General features: G+C 38.8%; 1 protein-coding gene across 1 annotated transcript; it reads right to left on the bottom strand.

Annotated features, from left to right (window-relative positions):
• Positions 1-981: 981 nt before the first annotated feature.
• atp6v0b (ATPase H+ transporting V0 subunit b) lies at positions 982-12412 on the bottom strand. The gene is made up of 8 exons (XM_084057977.1): positions 12148-12412; positions 10979-11027; positions 9704-9787; positions 9062-9139; positions 4737-4806; positions 4483-4534; positions 3989-4179; positions 982-3695 (listed from the first exon to the last, which is right to left on the bottom strand). The coding sequence occupies exons 1-8, from the start codon at positions 12230-12232 to the stop codon at positions 3669-3671; spliced, it is 636 nt and encodes a 211-aa protein (XP_083914103.1). The 5' UTR covers positions 12233-12412; the 3' UTR covers positions 982-3668.
• Between the last annotated feature and the right edge of the window lie 943 nt (positions 12413-13355).

Here is a 13355-nt window from a genome sequence, read left to right as displayed (position 1 = left end):
AGTTTATAGGCCAACATGACTGATTTGCTCAGTTATTTAGCCCCCTCTAGTGGTGTATATCTGAATTGAGTTTCCTTTGTATCAGTTCAAAACACTGGTACCCAAACTTTTAACATCGTATTCCAATCCGAAGCACCATTTGTGTGGTAATATATCAGCCTGATAGCATATTACTGAAATTACACCAGGTCAAGTTTACATCAAACATTAAGCAAGATAAACACATTATAAAAGGACCAGTGGTGGAAGAAGTACAGATTTTAAGTAGCAATAATACAATATAGAGATACGCTTAAAAAATATATGTAGTTTATACTTTCTAAAGTACGAGGAATGTCATAAAAACAATCGAATCATCAGTTTTTCAAACATGAATGCTTGAATTTTGTCTCATCACAAAGCATTTCAAGGTTCAAGGTTTGCAGCTGCTGTTAAATTATCCTAAAAAGTACTAAAATAAGTACAAATACGTTACAATGTATGTCTGCAAGGACACAAGAACATTATATCACTGTTGCTCAGTCACATCTTAGATTAACATCAGATTAATATCAAAAGCGTGTTTCCTGCAATCTGGAAACCTATTCGGTTATCTATTTATGTATTCATGCAAAGATAAGATTTGCCATGAGATAGTTTCCTAAAGTAACGTCTATACTGCTCCATCTAGTGCAAATAATCAATCACTACAGGCTGAAAAGTATTAACCTGGTAAACCCCTCCCTCCGGAAATCTCATTTGTATTTGATTTCCTGAAATCAAATGCAAGAAGGAGGGGGGAGGGGGTTACCAGGCTAGAAGATTATATGATGTGATCTTCAGATTGATCATTTGTCTGTGGTCAAATCAAGGTACAAAAGACAGGGTTCAGAGTACAGACCTACCAGTCACAACCTCATTATTTAGCATTATACTTCAGGACATGAACATTAGTTAACTCTCCAGAGCAAATACGTTGAAAAGCAAGAAAATACCACAACCTTTCTTGACTGGAACATTTTTATTTATTTTCCCCCAAGGACAGTTGAGAAGCCCACGGAGTGATAGATTTTTCTCATTATAATACACCATGTCGAAACAGTGAGTATTTTTATAATCTCCATCACATCAACATATACTGTACATAGGTACCAATCACGGTCACTGAAACCTAGGACAAAGGCTGCATTCACAGCAGTTTCACCAAAACCATCTAGTTGCTCGTTCTTGAGTTTGGTTGTGAATAATAGATATTGAACACGGCCAATCGTCCTGCAAGATGCTTTGGGGAAACCAAGACCAAACTATATATATATATGAACCTTTTGTCTTTCCCTTGACAAAGAGATGGGGGTGGGGGAGCGTCACAAGGATACATTTGAGATGATTTATACTCAGCCATGGTCTGTGGAATGATGCATCACAAGTCGTGTGTTAAGAGGATACCAACCTAATCAAGCGTTACATAGGTATTAGGATTCATCATGGCCTTGCCACCAAACAGGAAGTTGGGTGCTGCATTCAAGTGTGCACTACTCTGCTAAGGGATACTTCCTGATTATTCATCGTAGAGGCCAGAAACATTGGTTCCCTTTTCAGATAACACAACCTAAACATGTTGATGCTTAGATACTTATGTAAAATACTGGACATTAGCTCAGAGATTAAGGAGAATGGGTCATATCTGGCCAATTTACATGGGCGGGACCTCTAAGCATAACCACTAAACCCTATACTTGGTTTTATGTCAAAGAGTTAAAATAACTGATCTACAAGCTCAGAAGATGTCATCGGCTTGTACATCTATTTAAAAAACAAAAACATGTTGAAAAACTGTCAGTTTTTCCCAAAATAGGGATAACAGGGTTAATGTGGTGAATGGACTAAAAAAATAAAACATAATTTTGACACTGGCTAAAGATTCTTCCTACTCAACTTAAAAGCCCTCCGAAGACCAGGTTGGATGCCTCTGTTCTACACACAAAATTTGGTCAATTTAGGAATGTTAGAAAACAAAAAGTGACAAAATGGCTCTGACATAACCACCACTTAAGATGAAACCCCACTCCTGTAGTGTACTCATGTACATTCAAACAATTATAACAAAAAGAAAAGTGGGGGAAACATATCCTTGCACAAGACTTAGAAACGTCACCACTCGTAAAGCAGTTTGATTCTGTAATGATAGAAGTGCTAATTTAACCGAGTGAACGAATGCAACCATGTGCGTTTACATTTATTCACTCAGAAACAAATGGATAAATTAAATCAAAGGATTTTACTGTGTAACTAACCATGTACTAATTAATACATAGTTACTAAACCTAATTTCAATGTGTTCTCCCTCTAATGATGAATCATTTCGTTGCCGTCAGACAGAGACCTCCTATGTCCATATTACACCTTGTTTTTTTTTCGTCAATTGATGCCTTACATCATACAAGAGTGTGGCGCAATAGTGAAAATAACAGATCTACGAGCTCAGCTATTTTAACTATTTTGCCATTTTTAAATATAAGGCAAATAATTTGGACATGAAATGTTTCCACCCGACGGCAGCGACTTGAATGAGGGACAGAGACCTGAGACAGCCAGGATGTTGATTTTGCCCATGGTCATCCTATTCGCAGATAAAAGGCTCAACCACAGTTCCTTTCTTAAAAAGCCATTTTGTGGCTTAAGCCAGCTTTGATCAATACTGTACACGGGCCACTGTGTGGATAAGGACCACTTGTTTTCAACAACAAAACAAAACAAAAATCAAACGGCAAATTTGACAGACCAGGCTATTGTACATAGTATGGTTAACACCCTCATGCTTCACAGGAAAAACAAAAAAACAAACAAAAGCACACACACACACACTAACATCCTATATACGCACGCACGCACACAAATATTTTCAAATGTTCTATTTCTATTCACATTTTTAACCAATCACTTGTGAAGAGTGTCAATCACACACATAAATTAATGTATGACAAACAAACATGTAAAACAAAAAATGGAGATGTAATTAAAGGCAAATGCAGTTAGGAGGTGAATATCTGATTGCATTTTTCTTCAAATTCACTTGTGTTCATCTACAGATGATAATGTATTCACCTGCCATTCATGACGAAGAGAAAACGGGAGAGAAAACCTAGTGCGAGTCACTGTAATTTCTTGTAACCATTACTTACATACAATGTTGATCATTTTTATTCAGGATTTACAGCCGTTTACTGTGAGCAATGAGCTGGAGTTTTTATATGACAACTGTACATAACAGCAAGAGCCCTGTAAGACCTACAATGATCTGTCTGGCAGCACTGACTGAAGTAACATGGCATTATGATATAGTGGTCATTTCAAGCGCAAACTAATCAATTTATAAACCCTAACTGTTTGTGGGGACAAGGAAGCATTTGATTACTCATTTGGCTTGTGAGATGTAAAAGAACTGTTATAACAAGAATGGAAGTATAAAAAAAAGCTGCTGGTTTAAATTTCTGCATTTCGTTTGACTCCACAACTGTTCTGAAAGACTTAACCTGGGTGTGCCACTCTTCAACAAGTGATGGTTAAAAACAATCACCGACAAAAACAAAAAAATACATTTAAATAATTTACGATGTATTTACACAATAGTCCATCTTATTTTCCAGCAGGATGTCTTCTGTAAATCTTCTTGATTTGGATATAAACTTCTAGTCTCCCATCTTTACTTTCGATGTCTGGAAGAAATGAGACACATGGTTATTACACAAAAGTATCAAACAATGAAACCTAGACTATTTATGCTTTTAGACACAATGTCCCCGTAATTCTGAGGAGAGAATGGATATCCTTATCTCAAGCTGTCTGGTGGAAGTCTGACAGACACCAACTAAAAACAGTATGGGAAGAAACTAACAAAACAAACCTAAACACAAAATCTTATTTATGCTCAGAATAAACAAAAAGTAAAAAAAAAAAAACAAGAGAGAAAAAGGGAAAAAAATAAAATAGTACAGCTCATGTCAGTCACCTGCAGGATGGCTACAATGACGCCAAAAAGGCCAATGGCGCTGCCAAAGATTTCCACAATGAGGATCTTTACAAAGAGGCTGGCATTCTGGGCATCAGCCAGGGCTGCCCCGCTGCCCACAATGCCCACACAGATGCCGCAGAAAAGGTTGGAGAAGCCCACCGTCAAACCAGCGCCAAACATGGAGTACCCTGAAAGGACAGCAGCCAATTAATGAGACATACTCATAAGCCACAATAAGACACTGTCAAATCAATCACTACCTCAGTCGACCAAACAAATCAGAGCTGCTGAGATATGGGATCCAAAATGTCATAAGATTTGCATTAAATAAAAGAAGATTGTATCGAGTCGTTGCTACTATATTCAAACAATTGGACAACCGTTTTACATTTAAATATGTAACTGGCTAAAGTAACTCTACATAAGACTAGCTGATTTAAAAAAAAACTCTTTTGCCCTCCTTTTACTGCAGTGGAAAACTGTTTTCTTACCAGCTTGGTAGTTCCTTGCCCCAATGGTCTCAGGGGTAGTTCCACTGAAATTCTGCAAAGAGAGATGGGTGTAATTAAATCAAATGACACCAGAAAGGCTAAGTTAGCAAGTTATTCAACTATGGCATAGGATGATCAAATAGGGCATTCATTAACGAAAAAAAAAAAAAAAAAAGTTAAAATACAGTGATAAGAGGTTTCTGCCCGATAGCAACTATATATAATGACATCAATTAGAAGGCTGCCATGCTTACCTCTGCCATGTTGCTTATAACAATAGCCATGATGATCCCATAGATGGCAACAGCCTCACAGAAGATAATACTAGGGGGAGAGAAAAGGACCAGGACATGTGATTAGGGTTGTCACAATCAGGACATTTTGTTGACAATTGTCACAGATATACAAAAATAAATGTGATCAACGATTTAATTGTGTTCCTGGCACTAAACGTTGGAACATTCAAATAAGAATTACATTTCTTTTGCCTTTTAGGTTTCGTGAACAAGACCTGCACAGGGCAGATATGACAAATAACTTAACTGTATACAGAAATAACTGACAGTGACTGGTATCAATAATCAAAAATAAATATTGTACTATTCCCAAAACAGGATATGCATTTAATAATTTTGTATTTTTGCAATTTTTCAACAGAATAATTTATACAGATGAAATGATTCTGGTGATTATGCAAAATAACTGCAAACAGGCGATTCTGTAATTATTGTGACAGATCTACACGCCTACATTGTATTGATGTAAAGCGTCCTTGCGTCTCTTGAAAGACGCTAAATAAATTCAACTTATTGTTATTATGTGATGGAGCCTGAGGACCAACTTCACCCGTTACCAAATTGCAGTAAAAAATGTATTGAACTAGACGCGTCGCAATTCCGGGGAAATTGCAGAGTGTGGTTGCGCCGACGCCGGTCGGACTATCATAATGTCGTTTGGACAGGTTTATCGCAGGGGTCCATAGATCACGTGTACCGATTTGTGTGAGATTTGGGAAAAAAATGTAGGAAAAGGAGCAAAAAGTGTGTTTTGAAGAAAATTCAAAATGGCGGAAAATCTATCCTGACGCAAATGGGCGTGGCCTATATGGGGAGCTGCGTAATGACCCAAGGAATCCAGGGAAAAAGAAATTTTGATTTTACGACCTACGGTTCAAGAGTTATAGGCCAAAAGGTAAAGGGGGCTGTTATAGCGCCACCATGTGGCCGACTGGTGTGATTATTTTCTTAATAATTTTTCAAAAAAACTATTAACCTCCCCTCCAAGTTTTGTAACTGTAGCCCTTACGGTTTCCGAGAAAAAAATACTTGAATGGGAGTTTTTGCAATTCCCATTAAAGTGGATGGGGAAATTTAATGCACTAATAAATCAATATCAAAAAATCTATCCTGACGCAAATGGGCGTGGCCTATATGGGGAGATGCGTCGTGACCCAAGGAATCCAGGTGAAAGGAAATTTTGATTTTAGGACCTACGGTTCAAGAGTTAAGGGCCAAAACGTAAAGGGGGCTGTTATAGCGCCACCATGAGGCCGACTGGTGTAATTATTTTTTCAATAATTTCGGACAATATTATGAACCTCTCCTCCAAATGTGGTAACTCTAGCTCTTACGGTTTCTGAGAAAAAAATACTTGAATGTGAATTTTTTCACTTTTACATTAAAGTGGATGGGGAAATTTAATGCACTAATAAATCAATATCAATTAAACTATTTAACCAATCTCTTAGCAAAATACAAGCGCACGATTCCCGATTTAGACGGTCATTTTGATATATGGCACAACATTAGGGGATAAAAACTGTGGGAGGAGATCCGGTTTGAAAAAAAGTTTATCTATAAATAAAGATGGAAAGTGTATAGAGTACTATAGTCTGGTTGCCCTGTTGGGCAACCACACTAAAAAGGTATGGCTATATTGGCCTGCAAGACATACAACCACATGACCCCTATACACTAAGAGCCCTGAAACTGAGGGATTTTCATGACTGTTTGGGGTATGTTCTCACCATCCTCCCACCTTTTGTCATTCAAACTGAGAAATGACCAAAAGGCCACTGCATAGCGTAAAAGGTGACCGTACCACTGTCTGGGAGGATGTATGACTATTTTTCAGCAGAAGAAAACAGACAGAGTGAAAACAGATGGCATTGAGATGAATAGCGTTCATCCATATTTACTAAGGTGTCACACCAAAGCTGGCCAAGTGACAGAAAAGCAGTAGCTATGAAATATGCGTGTTTGATGCATAGGTATTTTAGGCCGCTTTTATGTTGGGACAGCAAAAATGTGGGAGGAGACAATCGTAACGTACACATATGGCCCGCTACGGATGATTTATCATGGCTGGTGGCAGCAAAGGCTGCATCTGTGATTTAACATCTCGGACAAATGGCAGTTAAGCACCACATCGTACAGATTTCAGGGTCCAATTCCATTTTAGCTGCACCATAGAAGCAGACAGAAACGACCACCTATACTGTATATGTTACAACATTATGCAATAACTCTGTAAAAGCAGAATATGGCAATATAGCATGGCAATGAGCATGTGCAGGGATGGAGACTGAAAACGCAGTCGTTTCATTAAGTTGTTCCAGGAAAACCTACAATATTATATACAACAGTACAAGCTCTGGGACTTGTTTGAACATTTTTTTTGACAACATGGAGATGTATAATTCCCACTTATCAGCTATATTTGTTTTGGCAAGATGTTTCACACTACTAAGTACGGTAGGTGAAATCCATTTTCTAGTGTTGAAATTTTCATACGCTATATAAAAATAATATTACGCCGGCCATTTTCACCCTGGCATCCCTATTTTGGGCATGTCATATTATGTAGTCAATAGTCAAACATTTTCAAAAATAGTCAAAAATGTCAAAAGGTTTCTCCCTCATCTGTCTCTTCTGACAGAGGTCCATGCAAGCCTTTAAAATAGCTATAGCGAGCCAGGGTACAAAGTAAAGCCTCGTTGGAGGAAAGATATACCTTAACTTAGTCATTCTCAACATTTTCCATTTCAAAGACCTCCAGATTGATAGAGCTGCTGCCTTGTTATGTCCAAATATTTATAACACACACACAGACACACTTATCCACTTTCCCTTTAAAGAAAATTAAAAAATAAATTTGCAATGTGATTGTGACGCATTGTGAGTTTGCAGATCAGATCTGCTATTTTTGCTGCTTTTGTGTGACACTGTAGTATGACTAATAAGGGCTTTAATTTACAGAGATACAAGGTTTCTGCCCGACAGCAACGATATACATTAGGCCACAGAAGCCCCCTTCCTATACAAACCCATTGTAACTTCAAACTCCATTTTAAACATGTTAGATTCATCGGAAACACCCGTCCTTGGTTCTGGTGACTGATATTGGCCTTCTAATACGTTTTCAATAACTTTTTTCATTTATTTTCAATATTCTTTTTGGAAAATAAAAAAAGACAATCAATAAAATAAATAAAGTAATAAAAAAACACGGCCCCCTCACGTATTAGGAGGGCAGGATGAGTCACCAGAACCAAGGACAGTTGTTTTTGATGAATCTAACATGTTAAAATGTTTTAAGTTATAATGAGTTTGTATAGGAAGGGGGCGTGTCTGATAAAATGAATATCAAATGTCTAAATACTGAATCAAGCAACTTAAAAACTGTCTGGGGGGCTCACAAAAGCCTGAGTAGAGGATAAAATGACCAAAAGTTTTTTTGAAAGTGAAATATCCCTTTAAATAGCGACAGTGCATTCAAAGTAACTCACTGCGACTAGATAAATACGCTGCTCAAGTTGAAAACAGGTGGCAGTACAGAATTGTACTGTCCTGATGATAATTTGCAGCCCGCAAATATAGTTGCTGTCGGACAGAAACCTCTTATCTCTATATTCTAACTTTTTGTGTTTTTTGTAAATTAATTCCCTACTTGATCATACTACAGCGTCACACAAAAACAGATCTGCACATGCGAAACGCGGTTTCGAGCTTGTAGATCTACTACTTTCTGTTCTTGAATTTGAATCCTGAAAGGTAACAGCAAAGATTGTTAATTTAGGAAGACACACCATCCCAATTGGAGCCACTACAAATGGTAAGTGGGCGCCGTGTCTGGCGGCAAATGTCGCGAACGTCCAATGTTTCTCTTTTTACTGGTGCTAGATCCCGCAAGAGTGTGTTGCTGGGACAGAGAAAGGTCAATAATAAAGTTGATTTTCTCGAGTGTCTCTCTGAAAAAAGCCATTCGTTTCAAAATGTCCGGAATATTGTGTGGCTTGTCACAATCTGGTCCAATATTTAGTTCAGTGACCATGGAGCTAAAGAATGGTTCCGAAGCTGTGTTCACGTTCACTCTTCCATTGGAATGAATAGACTCCAACCTGCTCCCGGTCTCCTAAAAAGCCCCCCCCCCCCCCCCACTTCACACAGATACCGGAAGTAAACCGGAGATGGTGGGTCTTGCTATTTCCGTCTTGGGTAACAGTTTGAGGTTATGCATATGAGGTTTCCACCCGACAGAGACAATATGCACTAAGAGTGTTGTTTAACATGAGACCTACCTGACCAAATTCTTAGTTTTGATTCGTGGCGCCTTCACACCACCACCGATGATGCTGGAACCGGTGATGTAGATTCCCCTGGAATCGCAAAACACAGAAAATGAGCACCTGACCCTCATGCAAATAGCACCTCATCTAAGAATCTTAAAGAACATTAATTCAACACATTTCTTTGGCATTATGTACAACAGCTTCAGGATAATGACATGTTTTTATGGACCGTCTGTCCTGGTATTTCCAATACATCAAAAGGAACCACATCACTTTATCCATGGCAGATGGGAGTTCCTGCATTACCAAAGACTTTCCACTTCCACAATCTGTGTTCTGTTCTGAACATTTACAGAATGAGGAAACTGTTCTTTTAATATCTGGAAAAGCCGTGTCCAATTTCCCATGGTTCACGGCGCTGGCATGAAACTAGCATTAAACTCACAACGTGTTCGTAGAATTATTTGTCCATTAAAAGGTTGACTGAACAGTGAGCACACATGCAGGTTTTAAAGCATGTCCAGCTTCATATTAAAAATAGTTAAGACCTTCAAATCTATGGGGCTGCCAACTTTTTGCCAAGAATGAAGTGTTTCCTTCTGCGTACAAGTTACCTTGCAGAACTTTCACACTCAAAAACCCAGTACTCACCAGGCAGCCCCCACCACAGAGAGTGAGATGGCCAGACCAATGCCCAGGTTGGCCCACATAAAAGGAGAGGTCTCGGTCAGGAACCTGAGAAAAGAGACAAACACCTTGTTACAAACAGAAGTTAAGGAGCAATCCTGCCATTACAGTGTTTTATGGAGCACCAGTAGTGGTATATTATAGTATAACAACATGAGAAAACAGTTAGCATTATGGGATGCAGTATTCAGGCTCTGGTGTCATAATATGCCATATATAGTATGATGTCATATATGCTATCTACAGAAAAAGAAATAATAACAACAATCTGAGGAAGGACAACTTGGTTTAGGCAACATTTGAGCAAACAATACACTCTTACACTTCAAGGGCTAAGTTCAAGAAGGCATTGCATACATTTTAACTTGAACATCCACCAAGTTTATTAGATGATATATTTACACAAAAAGGCTAAGTAAGTCTGAAATTAGGGAAGTTATTTCAAACTCTTGCTAGAAGAAAAATGTATACCAATAAGAATAATAGAAACCACATTACATTACTGAAACACAAGTGCAGTATCTGATCTGTCATTTGAGGACACTGAGAATGCTGTCAAAAGGAAGGGCTGTTACAATGTCAGGTGCAGGTAACATCATAAAAGGAGTACTGTGCTTTAGGGCACAATCCTTTATGTGAAAGGTGACTGTTCAGGCTAATATGCTGCATTTATGCCATTACACTGAAGTGTTTTATTCAGCTAACAATATATATACCATCTACACCAGTTTTATAGACTTGAAACAGACATCTTCAAGTTGTTATAAGCCACAACTTGAGGATGTATGCCAACATGTAGAGCAGTTATGACATCTTATCACATGGGATAAAGGTTCAGATAGGAAACTGAGATGGGCTGGTGATTTACTTTTATAGTGCAAAGATGGGCGATGCCATTGAATAAAATGAACAGGACAGATTTACATCAAAATGATCTATTAAAAAAATGTTCAGAATGAACCAGTATTGTGACATTACTACATATCCTAAAAGGTGTTTCACTTCTGCTTTATCCTCTACTGGATCAAGCCAGGGACTAGCCAGGGCCAAAAACATAGTGTAAAACATATTTCAACCTCTAATATAGCTATTAAATATGAACAATATATATTATCCTATTCCATCTGCAACTGCTGGATACCTGGTTATTTCTGGAATCCCAACAACTACATCCAAAACAAAAGCTGTACATAATATCTCCTGCATCACACATCACAATTTCACACAAGGAGAACTTACCATGCCACATCAAAGCGGAACCCTAGGTCAAAAATCGTATAGCAAATCCCTAAAAGGAGAGAGAGATGATTTAGTATATTTGATCAGTAGAAATCACACTTGACATACCACAGCTCTGCGTAAAAAATATATCAACCTTGAGGGTTTAAGATGCATCATTTCATGACATATAGCCTCCTTCAATTAACAATCAACCCATGTTTTTGCTAGTACACAAACTGTAGCCTGTGTGCGATAGCTCACTCTCACATGAGAACTGCTGCAGTTCCTATTTTGAGAGTGCTTCACAGTCACCAATCAGTTGAGCACAGATGCAGCTATAGCTTAGCTTGCAGGCTTGATCAATGCTATGACTAATTGGCGTAATTGTGCAGATCTAATGCAGTGGTTCTCAAAGTGGGGTCCAGGGACCCTCAGGCTGACTTGAGGGGGTTCCAAATGGACACTTACAGAGTCTGTAACTCTGAGTGTGTACAAATGGAACCAAATGGACCCGTAAGGGTCCATTTGGTACACTCTCAGAGTTATAGGGGTCTAATGTATAGCATAATGTGTCATCTCTACAACTAAAGCAGTCACATAAACAAACGTTCTATGTCGTTGTGTACGTTCGACTGCAGGCTCGGGATGCGTCTAATTCCCGGCGTGGACACTGAACAACATAATGCAACATTCAGACATTACAGTTAACATTGGCAGTTCATTTGAACTACTATTATGACATTTAATTCATCCGCAAAGACAAATATTATCGATCAAGCCTGATCGGAGCAGACATTTACATTGATCTATGTTTATGTTCAACTTTCAGCATGATCGCAATGTTTAAAAAGACAGGTGCCAATAAAAACACTGAATCATTTCGCCGATTACAATATTAAACTTCAATCAGTAAAAAAAGTGCATTATATAACATTACATTAAATGTTATGTTATCATGGCATTACATGAGTCATAAAACCAGTAAGTTAGTCGTTCCGGGGTTTAGCCAGGCCCCACAATACAACCGCCAGGTAGATCGTTCACCGTTCATTCACGCCACGGAAACAATGAAAGAAACCACGAATATATAAAAAGACTGTCAACTTAACACGTCCTTTAGTTCATGTGTGAATGGATTCCGATCACTTTTCCACGCGTGTTAAATCAATTCGTGATGATGATCTTACCGACGATCAGGATGGTGCTCCAGAAGGCCAGAGTGACCCCGGTGTAGAGGATAGCGTGTCCGTTCATCATCCACTCGAGAAGCATCTATCTATGTGTATTATCTGCACGATATGTCTGTGTCTCTGCGCGACGTGTCGTTCGGCTCAATGTTGGCAACTGACGCCAATCAGGCCCCCCAGGAAACGACACGAAAACGACGAGTTTTCAACGTCGCTCTGCTTCGATGGAGGAGAATCTATGGAGAAGGAGAAGCTATGGGCTGTGTGTCAGCTGACCAGGCTGACTGGTAAGCATGTGACCCGGACGGCGTTGCCAGGTTTTGCGAGAGAAACAAGCAACCAGGTGTATGACAACGAGCTCAAAAGAAGCGACTGGATCACAGCTATTATAAAAACATATTTTTCTAACAACACAAATCTTGTATGAGGGTCCCTGGAACAAAATATGTTCAGATGGGGGTCCTCCAGGACAAATACATATTAATTTGGATGTTCTTCACATGAAAATGTTTGAGAACCACTGGTTTCAAACATAAAAAAAAAAATATTAATCAAAACATTTGGAAACAAGCTAAAATAAGCAACTGCACTTAGAAACAAGCCCCAAAAAAACGCAATCCACAACTACCAATATTTACAAGAAACTTTACAGAAAAAAGCCCCAAAGTATTGTAATAAGCGGACATGGCAACGCTGCCCGGGGAGACGTGACGATGCTGCGTTGCGCGTCAAGAAAAAAAGAACAGATCTACAAGCAAAAAACGCGTCGCGAGGCGACGCGTTCGTAGCTTGTAGATCTGTTCTTTTTGGAGAGAGAATCCCTCCTCGCACGAACGAACAGGTCTTTGCAGCTAGGTGGAAAGACTGGTGATGCGAGGTTACTTTGCAGCAGGCAGACACTCATGAATGTTTCGTTTGTTGTTTACGTGGGGTTTTTTTCTTCTCGAATGTAGCAGTTGTGGTTTTGTGAAATACTAAAACACAATATAAAATATATTGTTTTATATATATATATATATATAATTTTATTTTTGTCTTCCCCTAGCGGTCAAACATGCCAAGCAGGGCTTCCTTCATCGGCTTCATCCTCATTCATGCTACCCGGTCGAATCATGCACCGCTTGTTGTGGACGCTAGATGGCGCCTAATGCCTTGTGCTGGATTATTAAGAACATTGAAGACGGGTACTAACTGGTTGGGGGGGATAC

The sequence above is a fragment of the Gymnoscopelus microlampas genome (genome assembly GCF_963454915.1).
Source record: "Gymnoscopelus microlampas genome assembly, chromosome: 5".
Taxonomy (NCBI): domain Eukaryota; kingdom Metazoa; phylum Chordata; class Actinopteri; order Myctophiformes; family Myctophidae; genus Gymnoscopelus; species Gymnoscopelus microlampas.
The sequence above is the reverse complement of the archived record's forward strand: the minus strand, read 5'-3'. Positions and strand labels throughout refer to the sequence as shown.

Excerpts from the sequence above, each read along its gene's own strand:
- atp6v0b (XM_084057977.1), bottom strand. The coding sequence starts at position 12,232 with ATGCTTCTCGAGTGGATGATGAACGGACACGCTATCCTCTACACCGGG. Across the intron at positions 11,028-12,147 it reads GAGCACCATCCTGATCGTCG|GGATTTGCTATACGATTTTT; the intron begins GTAAGATCATCA and ends CTCTCCTTTTAG. Across the intron at positions 3,696-3,988 it reads TCATTGTAGCCATCCTGCAG|ACATCGAAAGTAAAGATGGG; the intron begins GTGACTGACATG and ends CATTTCTTCCAG.